The sequence below is a fragment of the Hypanus sabinus genome, chromosome 1 (assembly GCF_030144855.1).
Source record: "Hypanus sabinus isolate sHypSab1 chromosome 1, sHypSab1.hap1, whole genome shotgun sequence".
Lineage (NCBI taxonomy): Eukaryota > Metazoa > Chordata > Chondrichthyes > Myliobatiformes > Dasyatidae > Hypanus > Hypanus sabinus.
The window spans coordinates 92076153-92098872 of record NC_082706.1 but is presented as its reverse complement, the minus strand read 5'-3'; the positions used below and the strand labels follow the sequence as shown (position 1 = coordinate 92098872).

Sequence of the window (22720 nt, the reverse complement as noted above, 5' to 3'; positions counted from 1 at the left end):
CTGCCTGTTGCAGATGGAGTGAAGGTACTCAACATCCTAAAATCTTGTTTTAGCAATTCTGTAACATTAGATTTTGCACTCATATCTTATGGTTTTATGGTCTGATGAGAGGCATTGATCGTGTGGATAGTCAGAGGCTTTTTCCCCCAGGGCTGAAATGGCTAAACTGAGAGGGCATAGTTTTAAGGTGCTTGGAAGTAGGTACAGAAGAGATGTCAGGAGCAAGTTTTTTTTTTAAAAAAAGCATAGAGTGGTTGCCGGCGACAGTGGTCACAACAGGGTCTTTTTAAAAACTCTTGGATAGGTACATGGAGCTTAGCAAAATAGAGGGCTATGGGTAACCTTAGGTAATTTGAATTGAATTTCAGTTTATTATCATTTAGAATTTCTAAATTTTTCTAAGTTTTTAGAATGTCATTTCTAAAGTAAGTATATGTTCGGCACAGTATTGTGGGCTAAGGGGCCTGTATTGTGCTGAGGTTTTCTATGTTTCTTACTTATTTAGTAATTTGACAAATACTAAACACTGAAAACATCTTCGTTACCATTACTTTTACATTTATTACATATTTTGAAGACATCATTAATCATGAATGTATACAGTTTTTGCACATTAGAGTCATGTTTGAAACACTAGTACAGACCCGGTACATCACATATACTTTTTCAATAAACACAATTTGTTACAACCAATGACCATTTAAAATTTTATGTATCAAACACGGGTAAAGAGCTGACATGATACAAACTCTTTGCACTATTAATATATAGCTGTAAACAAGGTCTTCCAGGAATATTGACAACTAATGCAGTTTATTGCACAGCACTTCACAAATGAGTTTTTTAAAATTTTTAAATAGTGAGTTTGTTTCATAAATATAGATCCAGATTATTGCAGCACATAATTCAATACCTGATTGGTAAAAAAAAATGTCAACACATTTTTGAAGGAAACATCAGTGGACAGATCACAGAACTGCAGGAATGAGTAAGCAAACACCAGTTAACCCAGGCTTGAAGAAAAAGGGAGGAGCAAGTGGCAATCCAATACTACTGTTACCCAAACTCCAAAAACCAAGGTGACTGGAGAAGAACTATATGAACTTTTATTTGAACTCAAGCAGGTTGCAGTCAATCTTATAATATACATATGGGTAGTATTCCTGCTGACTTAAGCTTAGACCTGGTATGTCCATGGTAGCCTGTAAAAGAAAGTTGAAAACAAATTATCATTTGATTTACATTATTTCATTCATAGACTATTTTTTTTTAAAAGCTCAATTTAAGATAATGCAGCAGTTTTCAAAATACCTTTGTTTCAAATTCGAAAATATAAACTGGCAATTTGTAAATTAAGTAAATTCATGCATAAATCAATGACATTTCCATGTTACAATTCTTTTGACGTTCCTGACTTCAATTAAACTGAAGAAAATCTTACCAAATAAAAATTTATGCATAATTTACAATGTTGCATTGCACAACTGACATCCACAACCACTTTATTAGGTACACATGTACACCAGCTCATTAATGCTAATATCTATTGAGCCAATCATGTGGCAGCAACTCAATGCATTAAAGCATGCAGACAGGGTCAAGAGGTTCAGTTGTAGTTCAGACCAGACAGGGTGGAATGAGTATCTCAGAACCTGCTGACTTCCTCAACACCTTGTTAATGAGAGAAGTCAGAGGAGAGTGGCAAGACTGGCTCCAGTTGAAAGAAAGGTGACATAACTCAAATGAACACATGTTGCAACTGTGGTGTGCAGAAGAACATCCCTGACCGAACAACACATCAACCCTCGAGTTAAATGGGCAACAGCAGCAGAAGACTACATCAGATTCCACTCTTGTACCTAATAAAGTGGCCAAGTGTCGTAGGATGATGATAATGAAGATAATAGGAATAGGCAAATCAGAGAGGGCAGTAAGAAGAAATAGGTGGGATGAAGAGAGGACCAAGGAGGCAACAGGAATTTTTGAATATTTGATCCAGAAAGCAGTGATTTTAAGTATATTTACATTAATGATGTTGGTTTTAGAATTGCTCTTTTTGTGAGCTAGAATTAACTGAATTTACACATGAATGGACTGCATTCTATTTGTGTGGAATGCAAGTCAAACCATACAAAATACAGTTAACTCCCAATTAACCAGTAGCTGATTCAGCAACTTGAATATTATCCATGAGCTTTCAAAAAGTGGTGCAGTCAAATAAGAAAACTTGTAACATCAGCTTTTACAAGTTTGTCTCCAGACGTCAAACAAGCTCAGTCATAGTAAGAATACAATGATTGTGTACAAATTCAAATAAGAAAAGATTAGCTACAGTAATTAAACCTCAAGATTAATGCTTATTGTATTAGCACATTATAATACTGTATCCTAGAATCATTCTCTACGGCAGGTGGCACATGCAATACCCCAACCTGTGATTTTGCCCAAGAAAAAGGATTATAGAAAGTTTATGACAATATGCACAAGCTAAAGCAACATTGAATAGAGAATCAGTAAACTGATAGCTCATGGATTTAAAACTAAAGAATGCAACATTATAAAATGAGATTACTGTTCACATATACATCAAAATGCATCATTTTGTGTCAAATCAAACTTTTCCTCATCGAGAATAATTTATACTCTGTGGCCACTTTATAAGACCATTAGAGATAAAGACACATGAGCAGAATTAGGCCATTTGGCCCATTGAGTTTGCTCCATCATTCCATCATGGATGATTTATTATCCCCCCTCAAACCTATTCTGCCTTCTCCCTGTAACCTTTGATGCCCTTACTAATCAAGAACCTATCAACCTCCACATTAAACATGCCCATTGATTTGGACTCCACAGCTGTCTGTGACAATGAATTCCACAGATTCACCATCCTCTGGCTAAAGAAATTCCCTTTCATCTGTTCTCAAGAAACACCTGAGGCTGTGCCCTCTATCCTAGATTTCCCCACTATAGGAAATATCCTCCCCACATTCACTCTAAGGGGCCCAAAACTGCTCACAATACTCCAAACACAGTCTGACCAATGCCTTATAGAGCCTCAACATTACATCTTTGATTTTATATTCTAGTTCTTTTGAAATGAATGCAAACATTACAATGGTCTTCCTTACTACCAACTCCACCTGCAAATTAACCTTTAGGGAACCCTGCAAGACTCCCAGGTTCCTTTGCATCTTTGATTTCTGAACTTTCTCTATGTTTAGAAAGGATATAATTGCACTGCAGATGAAATCAGGCTTAATTGTAAATATTTGCTAACAAAGACATTCACATTCAAGATCAAGTGACGAATGTATCTAAGTGTGGTGCAACTGCAACTAGTTTTGATTTTTATTTAAAAAGTAAAACCTCATTAAAAACAAATTGAAACTCCTAATACACCAGCAAATTATTTCAGATAGGAAATAACATGAATGATTTTTTGATTTTTTCTGAAGACTGATTTGAAAAGAATTTCATCCCATATGCTCAGGTGCACTCCATATGCATAGGACAGGCTGATATTTATTGTTTACAGCTTGGCATTCAACACCACCATTCCTTCTGTATTAATCAATAAGCTTCAAAATCTGGACCTCTGTACCTCCTTCTGTAACTAGACCTTCAGCTTCCTTATTGAGAGACCACAGTGCAGATATGACAACACGTGTGCACCTCAAGTATACTTTGACCATGACTCTACTCTATTGACACCTCACGACACCAGCTGAAACACCATCTATAAATTTGTTGATAACACCACTGTTGACAAAATCTCAGATGGTGACTGGGAGGTACACAGAAGTGAGATAGATCAGCTGGTTGAGTGGTATCACAATAAGACAAGACCAAGGAACTGATTGTGTAACACAACACTATTTCTCATTGAACGGTCAGCAGTGGAAAGGATGACACACACAAAATGCTGGTGGAACACAGCAGGCCAGGCAGCATCTATAGGGAGAAGCACTGTCGACATTTCAGGCCGAGACCCTTCGTCAGGACTCATGATACAGTGGAAAGGATGAGCAGCTTCAAGTGCCTGGGAATTAACTTCTTCGTGGATCCATCTCAAGTCTAACACATTAATGCATGCAGCTCTACTTTATTAGTTTGAGCAAATTTGGTATCTCACCAAACACTTAAACATTTCTACACATGTACCATGGAGAGTGTTCTGACAGGCTTCATCACTACCTGATAATGGAGGCTTCAATGCACAGTATTAGAAGAGGCTGCGGAGGATTGTGGACTCCACCAGCTCTATTACAGGGATAACCCTCCCCACTAAGGACATCTTTAAGAGGCGGTGCCTCTAGAAGGTGGCATCTATCATTAAGGACCCAAACCATCTAGGACATACCCTCTTCCTGTTACTAGCATTATAGAGGAAATAAAGGGGCTTGAAGACCCACAGTCTACTCATCTGCTATCATATTTCTGAATGATCCATGAACTCATGAACATTACCTTGATATTCTTCTTTTGCACTATTATTTATTTTTGAAACTTACAGCATTTTGTCTAGCCCTGTACTGCTGCCACAAATCAATAAATTTCACAGCACGTCAGTGATCATAAACTTAATTTCTCATTAGTAACACAAGTAAAATGCTGGAAGAATTCAGTAGGTCAGGCAGCACCCATGAAAGGAATAAAGAGCAGACATTTTGGGCTGAGATCCTTCATCAGAACTGGAAAGGAAAGGGGAGAAAGTCAGAATAAGGTGGTGAGGGAGGAGAAGTAGTACAAGCTGGAAGGTGATACATGAAGCCAGGTGAGGAAGAAGGTGGGCGGGGAAGGGAGGATGAAGTGAGAAGCTGGGAGATGACAGATGGAGAAGGTGAAGCACTGAAGGAGAAATCTGACAGGAGAAGAGAATGGATCATGGGAAAAGGGAAGGAGGACAGAAGGAGGTGATAGGCAAGGGAGGAGAAGAGGCAGGAGGGAAAACAGGATGGGGAATGGAAAAAGAGAGAAGGGGAAGAGGGAGAGATTACCAGAAGTTAGAGAAATTGATGGCATCATATTGGAGGCTACCCAGACAGAATATGATTATCATTCTAAGGATTTTGCAGTGAAAGACGCTCCCACAGGTAGAGAATGCTCTTCACGTTTCAGAAGCAGTAACATTGTCAAGTTCTTCCACTGAGTATAAATGCTATAATCCAAACTATAGGATTATGTGTTGTAGGACACTAATGCAACTATGAGAAAAGCCTGTGGACCATGATTAAAAACTTAACTAATGACCTATTATGGCTGGTATAGTAAATTAAGACAATTCCATGTCCCATCTGAACTCAGCAGGTCAGGTTGCCTCTATGGAATGGAATAAAGTGTCTTGAGCTTTATATATAAAGTACATTTTTGGGAAAAATTGCTACTAGTCTGTGTGTTATTAAGTGATTGTATAATAAGTGGTCCATCTGTTCCATAAAATTACAATCAATATTTTAATTTACAGGGGCCTGCAGTTAGATTTTTTTTTAAAAAATGATGTCTCCTAACAGATTAACAATTACTAAAAGATGAACAAGTGTTGCCATACAGGTACCTACATCAATGATGGCGGCTGCACTGCTGTCTAGGTGTTTGTACAAATCATTGAGAACTTCTCGAAGTTTCTTCATCATTTTTTTGTTGGGTTGTAAAAGCATGGCCTGGAAGTTAACTGGCAAACCATATCTGGAAAAAGATAAAACAAAGATGTTAGTCATACTTCCTGTACTTTTACGTGCATAATGTTGTTCCATACACAGAAATCACTAGGTACTGCCAATTATACCACTGGTGTTTAGGGCAGCAATGAAAGTCCTCCATCTCTGGCAATGTTCAGGGCTTCCTTTGTCTTGTCAGTAGCTCAGTTTTCGCTACTGACAGACTTGCAAGTTCCGGGTGGAGACTCAGAAACTCAGAGACTCATTGCACTTAAGATAGAGAAGGATTCTTCATTGATGTTTCCTTTAACAGTTTTGTTTTACTAGTCAGGGCTGTTAACCCCAAGCTGAACCACCAAACCCAGAGGACCATTCTTAAGTCTGTCTTCAACCCTTTGACCTGTTTGGCATGAGTGACCCTACCAAGACACAAAGCATAAAGCCCTGACTCCAGCCAGCATAGCTTTCTGGGTCATTGAGGCACACAAGCCTCCAAACCCTACAACAAGGATGAGGTCCTCTTGGAGGAAACACAGAAATGCTTTAGAACAAGTGATCAACTTCAATCAATGCATTTTTTAATATAAAATTTCAGATATAGTTTTTAAAAAGATGAAAACTTAATAGAAAAGATTCCTGCTTACCTATTACACAATTAATTTGTGCTCCCCAGTTACAAAGTACAGTATAGAAATCTATCCACTATTACAAATTGTACATCATAGGAATCTAAAAGAATCCATTACAAAGTATGATTTATCATTCAAAACTTTAAATATAAGCTTATTTATCACATGTACCTTAAATTGAAACATGGTGAAAAACATCGTTTATGTTGGTGATATGCTAGGATATGCTAGTCCACAAGTGTCGCCATGCTTCAGGTGCAAACATAGCATACTCACAACTTACAAACTCTAACCTGGTGAGTCTTTGGAACATGGGAGGAAACAAAAGCATCCGAAGGAAACTCACACTATCATGGGGAGAATGTACCAACTTCCCACATACAATGGTGGGAACTGAAGCTCCAATCTTAAAACTAGTGTGCTGCAAGGCATTGTACTAACTGCTAAGACACCGTGCCACCATGCTAACAACATTATGGCTTGTGCCACGTAAACATAATGTAAATCACATGACTAAGTTCAATATTGGATTTATATACAACTTTTAGTCTTGTGTCATTATATGATGCTTCTGCCTTCCTTTCAATCCACTACCTCCATTCACTACTCTCAGCCCACTTCATCCTCTTACCTCCTTGCAATAAAGTTCAAGATGTCAAGTCTGATATTTTATAACTTTTCTGCTTGGGTTTATTTAATTTCTCTTACTTAGAATTTAGATATCTGGAAAAGCCTATCAGTAAATAGATGTGTTTCTTTCAACTGAAAAGGCTGTGCATCAAGAATAGATTATCAAAACTGTCATCAAGTATTACTTATGGCCATAAGAGCATTTTATCATGAGTACACTGTTCACATTTTCTGAAATGTTTTACGATACAAATACATTGCCACATTGCTATCTTACATCCTAAATTCTGTTACTTATAATCTTGCTTAAAAGATAATTTTAATTTTCACAATCTTTTAAACATTATAAAATTTCAGTTAATTATGCTGATTCTGAAATGAAACCAACTATTCAATATTTTCTTACCATACTTAACTGCTGATAATTTATTATTTAGAATTCCTCTTTTTCAACTAGCTTCACATCACCTAGTGTGCAAGTCTTTGTTTGGGGCAGCATATGTGTACTATTAACTACTTTTCAAATGTTATTCTTGTCACAGAAAACTGCTCTATTAAAGTGATTGTTTCATATTCATTTACCTTTAAAAATACCAATACATAGAAACAACTTTAGAATAAAACAGGAAAGGCAGTTGGCCTGTTTGGCATTAGGCTTGTTGCATTTCCCATCTGAAGTAACAGGTGAATAAATCCAAGGAGTAGGAACAGTAGGCATCCAGATAGTCACTCCACACTACTCTACCATTCAGTAATGTATTCTTACCATAACCTCAATTCTGCATTCCACTTTACCATGGTACCTAGCACCCCCCCCCCCCCCCACCCCAGCCTGCTTATCAAATATCTATCAACCTCTGCTTTAGAAATATCAAAAGATTCTGCTTTGAAAATAAACAAGAGAAAATCTGTAGATGCTGGAAATCAAAGTAATACACACAAATTGCTGGAGGAACTCAGCAGGCCAGGCAACATCTATCAACCACCTTTTGGGGAAGGCAAGTCCAAAGACACATGCCCCACTAAGAAAAATAATTTCACCTTACCCATTTTAAATGGACAGTTAAAAAAATAACAGTGACTCCCTAGTTCATACAAGAACCTGCAGGACCTCACTTCAGTCAAATCTACTCTATGCTTCCAAACTCCAATGGATACAAGTTGAGCCTTTCCAACTTTCCTCTAAAACAATCCACTCATTCCAGAAATTAGTAAGTTACACTAGCAACCTTCCATGAACATTAAAGACTACTGCTGTGCACAGTACTTCGAATGTGGTTGTGTCAATACACTAAACAACTGAAGCACAAGCTCCCAATATTTATAATCAACTCCCTTCAACATAACCAAAGATTTTGTTAGATTTCCTGATTACTTACTATATCTGCAGTGTCACTATATAAATAATCTTTCATTTTTTTCATGCTAAAATGAAAACATATTTTGTCTACATTATACTCCTTTTGCCAGATCCCTGCTCCTATTTGGAGCCACCTTTGCCTTTCTCACACTTCACTGTGTAAGTTGCAGCAAGATAAGGATTGAAAATGTGCAGGCAAGGATAGCTTACAGGTAGTATGCAGTCAGCCCTGACAAATGATCTATAAGGAAGACCTTTGAAGAGCACAGCTTCCCTTTGCTCAGCAGGGACCAGAGCCATTTTGGAATACAAAAGACAAGGATGCAAACAAAGGTTTCTAAGGTGACACTTACTACTGATCAGTTATTTCACTAAATCTGAAGTATTATTGATCTTTAGCATGGAAATTCTATTGGTTATTAATACTTGCAGTGTATTGTAGTGTGATTGGTGATTTATGCAAAAAAATGGAGCTTGAACCTACACAAGTTCACCAAATGGTCAATACTGGCAACTGCTAGTCAATTCTGTATAAAAATGGTATTTCTCTGTTCAGACTGGAGAAAATTATATTGACAGAAGCCATACTGTTCTCCTTGTGCACAAGTAAATAAAGTGTGATTGATGACCAAGTGTGAGTTTTCAGATTCCAGTTAATTAGTGATGAAACTACCCATCTTTAAATCATTAGCAAATTCAGCAATCTGCAAAAATAAAGCTACTTAGAGGTTCAACACACAGATCTGCACAGAAACATTGTCAGGACACCTAATGTGCAAGAATATTAAGAGTCTTATGTCTTCTGCTAAGTTATATTTTTAAGTGTTAAGCCATATTTTATCAGCATACAGATCCCATCTGCCCCCAAAGATAGTGGATGGGGGAAGGAATAGTTTAAGCAAAAATATTTTCCACAAAATTAACCCCCATTCTGTACCTCATCATGTTACAGAATGTACCCGACCGTGCCAGCCTCCAGGGTTTAGATGTGACGATTCTCCAGAATACGGATAGCTAGTGTGGTCCCTTTATAGATTCTGGCCCACTCCACTAATTGGCAGCCAAGATTTGGATATTTAAAGAGCACCTGAACTCCAGTTCAATGTTCAATTGTCAGCTCAACTTTGGTTCAGACTACAGTTAAGGATTTCTGTCTCATTTGGATTCTCATCTAGTCTTGTCAGGTTTTTGTCTGGCATCCAGTCAAGAATTCAATTTCTCGTCTCAGTCTCAAAATCGTGTTTCAATTCTAGTCTCAGACAGTCCAGCACTTGGGTCCTTACCATCCTCACCTAGGCCTCTTATCACAGTACGATTTAGTCAACACAGACCCAGTAGGGTATTAGAGTCTCTCGTTAGCTGTGGCCAGCCACAGTGAGAAGATCTCAACAGGACTGTGAGAGTTCTGACACTGCCTAGTCGGAGGTGTGCTGGAACTGCAGAGAAAGGGACAAGCAAAAAAAAAACCCATCAAAGATGTGCTCAGGAATTCCGGAGCCCTAGCAGCCAAGCCTAAGGGACTCAGTCACAGGTCCAGTGAAAGGGCAAAGCTCCTAAACTCAGATTCTCAGAGCCTAGTCCGAGGAGGACAAAGACCATACATAGTGCCTCATTGCCATCATCTGAGGATACAGTTGAAGATTTGGACTCTGATTTGGTCAAGTCTCTGGAGTCAGATAAGGACTCTGTTTCAATATTGTACTCTACTCAACCTATTGAGCAGACTGAGGTCTATCAAGTTACCCCCAGCACTGATCCATGATTACTGTTAATGTCACCCCAAGCAACCAGAGCCATCAGGATTCAGCTGTGTAGGAGAGGGGGGTCCTGTTATGGTACGCATCCAAACACGCCAGACTCCGGAATTTAGACACTATGATTCTTGAGCTAAAAGCAAAGTACAGTGATAGAAAATCTCAAAGGATCAATTATTTGACACTGGAAACTGTAAAGATGTTTATCCTTTGAATACCACATTAAATTCCCTTTTATAAAATTATCTGTGGTGATCTGGCACTTTTTGATTATTTCAAGTAACAGCACATTTTAGTTCACAAGGATATTTCTTACAGAGATGAGGAAGAATTTCTTTAGTGAGAGGGTGATGAGTCTGTGGAATTCATTGCCATAGACGAGGTATATTTAAAGTGGAGTTTGATAGGTTCTTGATTAGCAAGGCTGTCAAAGGTTATAGGGAGAAGACAGGAGAATGGTTTTGAGAGGGATAATAAATTATCCATGATGGAATGGTGGAGTAGACTCAATGGGCCAAATGGCCTAATTCCGCTCCTATGGTCACAACATAATAAAACCCTAAACATTTCATGGGAAGGAAATAAACTGAATATAAGAAGTTGGAATAGTTGATCATTTGAAGACAAGGGCCTTATGGTCTTCATGTTCAAAATAAAGTTAAGAGACAAGGAGCAGAATAGGTAGCTAACTGAAAGCACAGGGTAGAGATAATCAGCAGAAGACAGTGAGATCTCACAAGGATTAGTGTGGTGAGGGCTTTTAAAATTTTATAATTTTTTTCTAGGGTCTAAATAATTGTTAAAATTTCTAATGCTTGTGGTTAACAAACTTGGTAGGATAGCACTCAGAACAATTTACAAGCATTTAAAAAAAGTACAACTTCTTCAACTCACATTTAATTGCATTGACATTGCTCTACTAATTAAAATCATTTTCTAAAAATATTCAAAAATGACAGGATCAGTTTAGGATGTCATTCAGCAAATATAATCCAGCTCAAAACTAAAGTGAAAGAAACAGAAGTACAAAAGCTAAGCATCCAAAACAGCTCTGATAGGCAAATATTGGAAGATGGAATAACTCTGCCATGAATGGTCCCAAGCCCAGCTGCGAAAGGAGGAGGATTGGGCATGGGACTAGCAACCCCATCTCCAAAAACCCAGAGCTAACAGCAGCACCAAAGATCTCATCAATGGGAGAGGAAGGACACCACGAAGATGGACTACACCTAGGAACAATTTGAAAAACTAGCCCAGGACTGAGGACATTGGCAAGATGCTGTTGGCAGCCAATGCATCAATGGGGGTGATGGGCTTATGTACATAAGGAAGGAAGATGAAATAATGTCATCTCTAAATTGCTCTGCAACAGGATTTGCCTTTCCTTTTAACAATTTCATTAAACTTTTTTGCATTTCAGTACAAATGAACTGCTGGTAAATTGTTCTGAGTGCTACCTCTCCCAAGTGTATGTTGACCACAAACATTAGAAATTCTGACAATGATTTAGACCCTAGAAAAAAAATACAAAATCAGAAAACCTTAATTGATTTACCTTAAATAACTTGTCAAGTACAATTGCTGAATAAGTAGTAGGTTTCTGATCAGTAGCAAATGTATATTTATTTAGAGATACAGCACAGACAGGCCCTTCCGGCTCAGTGAGCCACACTGTCCAGCAAACCACCTATTTCACCCTAGCCAAAACCCAGAACAATTTACATTGACCAGTTAACCTACTAACCAGTACAACTTTGGAATGTGGAAGTAAACCTGGAAACCCATGCAGCCTAGGAGGAAGTACAAACTCCTTACAAATGGCATCAGAATTGAACTCTGAACTACAACGCCCTGAATTGCAATAGCATTGTGCTAAGCACTACAGTACCCTGAATATGAAATATCCAAGCACAAACATTATACTTTAATTTACAAGTAGAACTTCTACTCAATAATTAGGAATTAAACTGATAACATTAAAAACTTATTGTACAATAGCATTGGCAGTGTGAAGTTTCAAATTAGTAATCAGTACCTTAGAACAGACTCTACAAACACCCGTAAAGCTTTCACGTGAATCCATGCAATAAAAGCCTCACTGAAGTTAACTTTCAGCCATCGCACCAAAGGACCCTACGAATAAACAGTACAACACACTTAAGGAAGTAGTTTATTGCAATACATTTTATACAGTTTATGCATCTTCAATGCTTAGATAGAATGGAGGGATGTTTCCTATAGTGGGGGAGTCTCAATATACAAGGACGTCCCTTTAGAACAGAGATGAGGAGGAATTTCTTTGGGGGGGTTGGGGAGGGGTTCATTGCCATAGAAGGCTGTGGAGGCCATTTTCACAGTAATGGAGTGGTTAGCGTGACACCATCACAGTTTGGGCATTCCAGAGTTCAGAGTTCAATTCTGATGCTGCTCAGCAATGAATCCCTGTGAAATGCGTGGGTTTTCTCCAGCTCCTCCAGTTTTCTCCCACAGTCCAAGGACATAGTGGGTAGGTAATTGGTCATTGTAAACTGTCCTGTGATTAGGTTGTTGGGGCAGCATGGATTGAAGGGCCAGAAGGGGCTACTCTACACTGTATCAGTAAATAAATAAAATACTAAAAGCAGAGGTTGATTGGTTCTTGATTAGTAAGGGCATCAAAGGTTACACAGAGAAGGCAGAGTATGGGGTTTAGAAGGATAATAAATCAGTCATGATGGAATGGCAGAACAAACTCAGTTTTAACTGTTTAAAAAACACTTCAGATAATTTTCAATTAAGATGCACAGACAGTATGTACATGTACAGTATTATTGCTAAATATGAAACAGCCCCTTATTTTAACTTATCCCAGTATTGCAATTACAGGTATATCAAGTAAATTTTATATCCTCATTCATTTCTTACTTTTAGCCTTCCAGAGGGCACAGCTATAAAAGACAATTAGCAAGTGTTTATCTAAACATTTGAAACTGCAAGACAATCACGTGGATGTAGTGTGGTGCCAAGTAATTTTGTTCATCTCACACTCATCCAAAAAATAAATCACAATAACTTTTCCACAATCTGAATAAGCTTGTTCAGATTTCAATGTAGTTGAACTTCTAGCTGTAGAACTGATAGACCTTGTAAGATGTCAACTAATAGGAGGATTATTTTTTGATCAATAGTAAAATACCCAATCACAAACATTGCATCCTAACATAGAAACATAATGTTTATATAATGGCTACTTTTGCCTTGTTCCTCGGTTGTCTTCAAAAATAAAATTGATAAACAGGAGACTTCTGCAGATGCTGGAAATCCAGAGTAACACACAAAATGCTGGAGGAACACAGCAGGTCATGCAGCATTGTGGCCAGCTTTTTCTCAACTCACCCCAAGGAACATCGCAGAAAATCAACAAATACTCCAAATCAAACTGAAATGGTAATTTACTTGATGTTAAAGATTGCTCTTGATAGTTTAAGTTTTTAACTAATTTAAACAAACATCACAGTCCATCACACAAAAGACTCTGCAGATGCTGGAAATCCGGAGTAACTCACACAAAATGCTGGGGGATCTTAGTAGGTCAGATAATATCTATGGAGAGAAATAAGAAGCTGATGTTTCAGGCCAAGACCCTTCTGCGTAAATGATCCTGAAAGGAGTCCTGATGAAGGGCCTCGGCACAAAATGTAGACTGGTTATTCCTCTCCATAGATACTACCTGTTCTGCTGAGATCCTCCAGCATTTTATGTATCTCACTTTAAATTTCCTGCATCTGCATAATCCCTTATGTTTAAAAGAAATTCATTTTTGAGGGCAACCTAGGAACAAGGCAAAAATAGCCACTATGTAAAAGTTGTACTTCTATATTAGGATTCAATGCTTGTGTTTGGGTATTTTTGTACATGTTGCATCACATCAAAGGCACACGCAATTAACTTCCAAGAGTACTATGTTGGTTAACATTCATTGGCACCTTGGTGAACTGCAGAAACATTATTGAAATTCTCTCAAGTTCAAGGGCACTGCATAGTCAGATTTTGCATGCCTCTATTAGATGTACATGCAGCGTATATTGTGGCTATGATACTCATTTTTCTTTATAATCCCAAATAAAAATGAAAATAATCCAAATTACAAAGAACTGAATATAAATCATGTATCACTATTTGTTAAAATTGCATCATCTTCTTTTGCATATTGGTTGTTTGTCAGACTTTAATGCATTTTTTTCATAAATTCTATTGTATTTCTTTATTTTCCTGTAAATGCCTGCTAGAAAATGAATCTAAAGGTAGTATATGGTAACATATACATATTTAGATAATAAATCTACTTTGACTTTGCTCTGCTGACAGGAAAGAATACCAAAGCAAAATGCACATATGGCAGCTGGTTTCAGGTGGATCTAATGCAGCAGAGTCCTAAACTTGAAACAGCTTTCATCCAGGGAATAAATATTCAAGAAAATGAGTGCAAACTTTCAGGGCTTTCAGAAACTGCAATTTCTTCATTTTTAATTGTGCAAATCTCAAAACTCATTGCTGAATTGTCATTCTTGGATCATGGCCTGTAACAAACTGAGTGCTGCAAGGATCAGTACTGACACCGCAACTGCTTTTAACACATATGGGAGACCCCTGCATGAAGGAGGGAAAAGGTTTGTACTCCTTGAAAACAGATCATAAGGTATTCACAATTATGGGGGGGGGGGGGAATATAGATTACAAGCAGACTTTTTTCACTGAGGTTGGGTGAAAATAGAACTAGTGGTTTTGGGTTAAGGGTGAAAGGAGAAATGTTTAAGGGAACCCGAAGGTGTTCTTCTTCACTCAGAGTGGTGAGAATGTGGAAGTAGATGCAAGCAGAATTGGTGGATGCAGGTACATCAACACTCAAGGGAAATTTGGGTAGGTACATGGATGGGAAGGGTATGGGTGCAGGTCAATGGGACTAGTCGGAATAATAATCTGGGTAGACTACATGGACTGAAGGGCCTGTTTCTATGCTGTAGTTTTCTACAACTTTATAATCACAGTTATCAGAATCAAATCGATCAAGAAATGCAAATTAAATAAAAACAATTGCACATGCTGTTTTTTGTCCCCACAAATTCTGTAACAGCAAATTTTATTCCATAAATTAATTTTTGGGAAGCAAATGTTAAACTCTGTAATGACAAATTGGTTATTTAAACAACTGTAATGTGGGGGGAGGGTGGCACCTGTACATTCATGATCTCAAGGCAGTAGATGCACTGCATTTGCAAATGAAATAAAGCTGGGTGGAATATTAAGCTTGAGGATGATACAGAGAGATATTCATAGGTTAAATGAGAGAGCAAAAAGTTGGCAAGTGAAGTATTATGTGTGAAAGAGAAGCTATTAATTTTAGAAGGATGAATATTTAACATATTATTTAAACAGAAAACTGAACATGAGGTGATTTTTTTAAAATCATAAGATTAAACACTTGTACATCAAATCATACAGAGAATTAAGTTACTTGCATCAACTCAAATCAGCAAGGTTGTGCTGTGCAGCCCATGCTTTGTCGCCATGTTTCCTGTGCCAACATTGTATGTCGACTACGTACCAACCCTAACTATACATTTTTAGGAATATGGAAGAAAACCAGAGCATCTAGAGGAAAGTTATGCAGTCACAGGGAGAACATACACACTCCTGACAGAACTGGCAGGATCAAATTTCAATCTTACAAATAGGGCTGTAAAACAATGCACTAATGGCTATGCTACCGTGCCACCAATAATTTAGGTGTTCTTGTACATGAAACACTGATGGCCTGCTAGCTTAGGTTTAAAGCAAGGGAAAGATTTAACAGAAGCTTGAAAGCAACTTTGTAATTATATACAGAGGGTGGTACATATGTAGAATGAGCTGCCTGAGGAAATGGTAGGGACAGGAACAATAACAACCTTTAAAAGATAGCTGTACAGGTATATAGATAGAAAAAGTTTAGAAGGTCATGGGCCAAATGCTGAAAAATTGGACTATCCTGGGTATCAAGCAGGTTATTAGAATAAGAAAATTGTGGTTTTTATTTCAAAGGGGATGGAGTACTGAGGTAGCTATATCTAAAAACAGCTGCAAAGGCATTAGTGAGGACAACATTGTTCAGTTTTGTTCCCTTTATTCACGATTTATCATCACTGGAGGCAGTTCCACAATGTTTCTGGGTATGGATGGAATGACATTTTCTTTTAAGTACAACTACTTTCTTATAAATATAATTGTGTTCAGTTTGTGCACATTTATAATCAGAAGAGTGCTGATCTTATGAAAACACAATATTCTTAAAGGGCTTGACCAGAGCAATCTTTTTTTTAAAGCAGTAGCCAATCAGAGATTATAAGCACGAGAAGATGCAGCCCACTCAGGTTTGCTAATTCAATACATAAGGCATGGACTTGCAGCAGGTTGGAGTTTTGAGCAGTGACCAGTCAATAATTGGGATTGATAGGAAAGAACAAATTCAAATAAGGCAGAGGTGCACAGCAGCCATTTTTGGAGTGGACAGTGTTGGAGTGGGGATTTTGAGGCTTTAGCTCTTTGAGGTTTCAGCAAGGAGGCTTGAGTAAGAGAAAGCAAAAAAACTGTAGATAGGTTTTATCCTCCCCCCAGTTTATTTTCTTTCCTTCTTTATACTCAATTAGAACAGTAGGGATGGCAGTCAGGATAACTGAATGCTCCTCTTGCGGGATGTGGGAAGGCAGGGAGATCTCCAGCATCCCTGACATCAGTCATGGGAAAGTTATTGGAAGGTATCCTAAGGGACCAGTTTTATCAGTACTTGGATACACAAGGACTGATTAGGTATAGTCAGCATGTGAGTAGGTCATAGCTAACCAGTCTTATTAAGTTTTTTTGAGGAACTTAGCAGGGAAAGTTGATGAAAGCAAGGCAGTGGATGTTGGCTATATGGAAAATTTCTATTTAAGATGACACTACAACAGCTTGCAACAGCTCACTGGTAGTTCAAGTAAAGGCACTTCAGTAGGACCAACCAGGGTAGGTCTTACACAATGAACAGTAGGGCACTGAGGAGTGCGGTAGAACAAAGGGATCTGGGAATACTGGTCCATAATTCATTGAAAGTGGCAAGACAGTTAGATAGGGTCATAAAGAAAGCTTTTAGCACATTGTCCTTCATAAATCAAAGAATGAAAACAGGAGATGGAATGGTATATTGAAGTTGTACAAGACATTGGTGAGGCTGAACTCAGAGCATTGTGTGTAGTTTTGGTCACCTACCTACAGAAGAGATGTTATTAAGGTTGAAAGAGTACAAAAAAGTTTATCAAGGATGTTGCTGGAACTGGAGGACCTGAGGATAAGGAAAGATTGAATAGGTGAGGACTTTATTCCTTGGAATGTAGAAGACTGAGGGGAGATTTGATAGAGGTATACAAAATGATGAGGGGTATAGAAAGAGTAAATGCAAACAGGCTTTTTCCACTGAGGTTGTGTGGAACTACAGCTAGAAGTTATGGGTTAAAGGTAAAAAGTAAAAATTTAAGAGGAACATGCAGGGAAACCTCTTTACTCAGAGGGTTGTGAGAGTGTGCAAGAGCTGCCAACACAAGTGGTGCATACGAGCCCGATTTCAACGTTTAAGAGAAGTTTGGATAGGTACATGGATGGGAGAGGTATGGAGGCTCTGGTTCCGGTGCAGGTTGATGGGAGTAGGCAGTTTAAATGTTTCAGCATGGACTAGATGGACCAAGGGGCCTGCTTCTGTGCTCTACTTTTCTATAACTATGATTAAGACAAGAAAGTAAAAATTGCATAATGAGTGTCAGTTAAGATTTAGAAGAATTTCTTCATTCAAAAGAATTGCATGTCTTGGAATGACCATTAGACATAAGAGCAGTATTAGGTTATTCGGCCAAGCAAATCTGCTCTGCCATAGACTTGAGTACATACAAACTGTTTTTTCTTGTCAGTTGAAAGACGAGTCATCTCTTCTTTATCTGCTTTCAGTTCCTCCTCATTATACTGGAAATCCCGCACGATAAATCTGGAGAGAAAGCAAGAGAAAAATGAATGCATCAGGTTTTCAAATATGCATAACTCTAATAGAAATTATTTCAACCAGAAATTCTTACTTATTCTCCCTGGCCTTCAGTCGAAAGTCATCAACTGCCTTCCTGAACAATGTTACATTATATAGGCCACAATCAGAATCTTCGTATATCAACCTTGAATGGAGGTAAAATGGAAGAAATATTAATAAAGACTATTTGTGCAGATTTTGCTTGCATTAGTCCATGGTGTGGTCATGTTCAGGTGCAAAGGGTTTTTTTCTCCCTAACCTCAAGCATTCAAGTACATTAATGTTCTGAATAATGGCAGGATCCAACACAATGGAGAAACTTGTACCCTAAATTTGAGAGCCAGCAATGCCCCTCCCTTAGTTTGCCAACATAGACTAGCATTTTAAAAGCTTCTGGATGTCGGACAGTGCAATATGACTAATTAAAACATCCAGCAGAATTTGAACTTCGCATAATAGGCAATGCTAGCACTGGCAGTGATAGGCAGTGATCGAACAGCTCCAGTAACAATCCAGTATGGCAATGCGCAGTTGGATTGTGTTTATTTGGTTGAGTTCATTCTCAGTTTTTAACATGAGATTGGGAGGCCATTGATAATTGAGGAGCACAGTTCTTTCACTATATATACAAAAAAATCCCATGAACAATGTTTCGATGGATCCAGCAGATTTCCAAATTCTTACATCTGGAACTGAACACCAACTTGCACTGCCCATCTTCAACAAAAATTCACATCTAATGTATTAGCATTCTGAAAGTGGAAGTAGTTGTGCGAACTTTAATCATTCATAGAAAATTCAACTTCACCTGTATCGTTGAAAATAATATCTATATCAAATGAAAGCCCAAGTACAAATTTTAAAGCAAATATGGTGGTGCTCTTCTGGAAGGATGCTTCACTGGAAAGTTAAGCACTCAAATATTTGTACTCTGATTAACTTTATGGTTGAGAATAAGTTGTCTTTAACCCCACTTAAAAATTACAACTACTTTCCCCATAAAATTGTGTTCCCTCCCCCCATAAATTTACTCCAGGTTGTATCAGAATTCTCTACATTCTCCCCCACCCCATAAGTGAAGCAAAAATGATCTTTAATTCAATTTGCCAAACATCCATCTCAAATTATATACTCTTTCTCCACTGAACCAGAACTGTGAACATCATTAATCTTATTACGCTGCTGAACCATAACACTACAGTTTCCAAGTTCTCTCCCCCTTTGCATCTTAGATGCAATCTACAAATTATAACCAGTTTATTTAAGATGGTCAAAATCAAAGTCACAGCAGTAAATATTTCTCAAATTTTCAATCAATACCAACTGGAAAGTTCACAAGCAATAGATCAAATATCTTCCTTACTTGCTTGACCGTGGAACCACCATATCTGCTAGAGTTTCATATGTTTTTTCCCATTCAGCATAATTTGCTCTAAAGATGAAGAAAAGCATTTTAATTAAAATACATTAACTCCAGATCCAGATTTTTTTCACATCTGATAAATACAGAAACAAGAACTTAGCAAGATGACCGCCTTTCCCATTGAGAGTATTCCGTGACAGTCCACCAATAATGAAAGCTAAATGGCAGAGGGAACAGAGAGGGATGCAAAAGGATAGAAAGGTTAAGTAAAAACCTTTTTACTTAAGACAGAGAGTATAATAAAAAAAAGACAGAATATGTACGTTAAATCAGTTTAATAGAAAAACAATGAGAATTGAAGCATATTGCAGATGCTGGAAATTTGAAGCAAACAAAAACAGAAATTGATTGACACTCAGCCCAAAACTTTTGTCTCTTTCCACAGATGCTAAGATATTTCTTTCCACTGTTGTTCCCTGACTCTCTACAGTATTTTCTGTTAATATTTATAAACAGTGAGATTGAGCAATTTTGTTGCTTATAGTGAGATCTAGGTGCTCTGGTTCACAAGATGCAGAAAGTAATCATGCAAATAAAATAAGAAACTAAGAATACAAAAGTTTAGTTGGCTATTGCTTCAAGAGGACTGAAGTAAACACATGGGTCATCAACTCTTTCTCAATTCAATCATGCAATCTGTGCTGCTAAGAATTCTCACCTTTTTCTGTTTTCATTGCAAATGAAGATCTACAATAATTATGATGAAATTAAATAGGACTTTGGTAGAAGTTTCTTTGAGTATTGTATGCAGTTTTTTGTACCTGTGCTTAAAAAAAGCTGAATTTGTGTTGGACTCAAGGGTTATTTGGATACACTAGACTGATTTCTAAGATAATTATTATGAGGATATAGAGTACAAATGTTTAGTAAGAAACATGGATCAAGTGGACAGCTAGATAGTCTGTCCATGGCCTCCTCTACCATCAAGATGAGGCCACACGCAGGTCAATGGAGCAATACCTTATATCCCGCCTAGGTAGCCTCCTACCTGCCGGCATGAACATTCAACTCACAGACCTCCGTTGATACCCCTGCCCCCCCACCCCCATCCCTATCTATTATTTTAGTCTGGTTCTCTTTCTCTCTCTTTTTTTTCCCCCCTCACTATAATCTCTCCCCACCCTACCTTTCTTTCTCTTTTATTTCCCATAATTCTCCACCTTCCCCCTGGCCCATTTCCCTCCAGCCTATCACTTCCTAGCTCTCTACTTTATCCCTCCCCCCACTTCTTATACCCCCTCGACCATCCCATGTTACTTCACTCCTGATGAAGGGTTTCGGCCCAAAACGTCGTCACTACCTCCTCCCATAGATGCTGTCTGGCCTGCTGAGTTCTGCCAGCATTTTGTGTTTTTTTTAAGCTAGTTAGTTTTTCCCAGTTTGGAAATGGCTAATATAACTGCACAACTTTAAGGTAATCAGAAGAAAGTTAGGGGAGATGTCAGAAGTGTTTTTTTTTAAACTCAGAGTGTTGCATGGAGCACACTGCCAGGAAAACTGGCAGATACATTAGGGCCATTTAACAAACTCTTCGGCACGTGGGTGAAAGAAAAACAGAGGGAGGACATGTACGAGGGAAATGTGAGAATGATCTTAGAGTCAGTAAAAAGGTCAGCACAACTCTGTGTGTTGTCATTTTCTATGTTCTATGGAAGGCTCATATAAGTTTCAAAACAAGGTGTGATCTCACCAAGCCATAAAAGGCTCATAAAAAGGTTCACAGAAGTTATTTCCTCTGGCTGGAAACTCTTGAGTTAGAGGTAGTATCGCAGGATAAGGAGTGAGCAGAAATTTCTTTACACACATACATATCACAAGATTACACTGAGCCAGAATCTGCACCATTAAAGTACACCTCGTTGCTTTATGAAACATCAATAATTTAAAAAGCATCTAATTTTGCAATTCTACTTTCAACCACTGGATGGAACATGAAACAACATTATCAGTACTAAACTGTTTAAATATATTTAACTCCCATTTTAAGTATTTAGGTCTTATGATTCAAGATTTCATCTTCATAACAAATCCAGAGTTCAACAAAATCATGTCTACTGTTGCAAGTGATTATCATCTTTGAACAAAACACGTGGATCAGAAACAAAGGGAACAGAATCAGGAATCTAGTTCTCTCTGTGAATCTGAGCTTGTTCGAGATTCTGGATTGTTTATTGTCATTTTTCAGTACAAGTGTACAGAAGAACAAAATGATTCTTCTGGATCCAATGCAACATGAAAAATGCAATAAGCATAAAGAACACAAAAACCTCAATAAATAAAAATTATAAAAGCAATCCTATAAAACATAGTATAGAAGGGCAGCACAGTCTCAGTGGTACAAGAAGACTCGTGCATTAGAAAAAGGCAAATAAAAAGAAGTCAGGAACAAGTGGAGCAGCATTGAGAGTGGACCAGTATTCGAGTGGAGGGCCTTTGGCTCATTAGGCTTGGGCTAGGTACATATCTGGTAAGTTTCTTCTTATTCTTCATACTTTGTCTATTAGTATATAGTTAGAACAGTGAGAATGGCTTCTTGGGCTATAGTGTGTTCTTTGAGAGATGTGGGAATTCTGGAAGACCTTCAGCCTCCTAGGAAACCACATTTGCACCAGGTGCACCAAGCTGCAGTTCCTCAGAGAACGTGGTAAGGAACTGGAACTGCAGTTCAATGACATTCAGCTCATATGCAAAACTGAAAGCTACAGGGAGGTAGTCATCACAAAGTTGCAGGAGGCAGGAAAATGGGTGACTGTTAGGAGAGGGAAGGGAAATGGGCAACTAGTACAGAATACCTCTGTGGCTGTTCCCCTCAATAATAAGGTGGGGGGGGGGGGGGAAAGAGCCACAGCAACCAAGTCTCTGGCATTGAGTCTGATGCTGAGGCTCAGACAGAAGAAGGGAAAAGAGGGCTACTGTAGTGCTGAGGATTCCACAGTTAAGAGTGGACAAGATTCTGTGGACCTGATAGAGACACCCAGCTGGTATGTTGCCAAAGTCAGGAAAGTCTCGGATCTAGTCCTCAACATTCTAAAGAGAAAGGGTGAACAGCTAGAAGTCATGATACCAATTACACAGGTAAGAAAAGTGAGGAGGCCTTGAAGAGAAAATTTAGGGAAAGTAAAGCAATACACACAAAATGTTGGGGGAACACAGGAAGCCAGGAACCATCCAAGGAAAAAGAGTACAATTGATGTTTCGG

At 38.2% G+C, this 22720-nt stretch overlaps 1 protein-coding gene across 2 annotated transcripts in view; it reads right to left on the bottom strand.

Annotated features, from left to right (window-relative positions):
* Nucleotides 1-521: 521 nt before the first annotated feature.
* Nucleotides 522-22720, bottom strand: part of atp6v1c1a (ATPase H+ transporting V1 subunit C1a) — a 91836-nt gene continuing 69637 nt past the window's right edge. The window contains exons 8-13 of one of the 2 annotated variants that reach the window (XM_059972153.1): nt 19462-19530; nt 18151-18243; nt 17969-18062; nt 12069-12166; nt 5562-5688; nt 522-1202 (exon numbers count right to left, since the gene is read on the bottom strand). In XM_059972153.1, the coding sequence (XP_059828136.1) occupies nt 1107-1202; nt 5562-5688; nt 12069-12166; nt 17969-18062; nt 18151-18243; nt 19462-19530 (577 nt within the window). In that variant the 3' untranslated portion in view covers nt 522-1106. The remainder of the gene's footprint in view (nt 1203-5561; nt 5689-12068; nt 12167-17968; nt 18063-18150; nt 18244-19461; nt 19531-22720) is intronic. The other variant, XM_059972159.1, reaches the window with a different exon arrangement.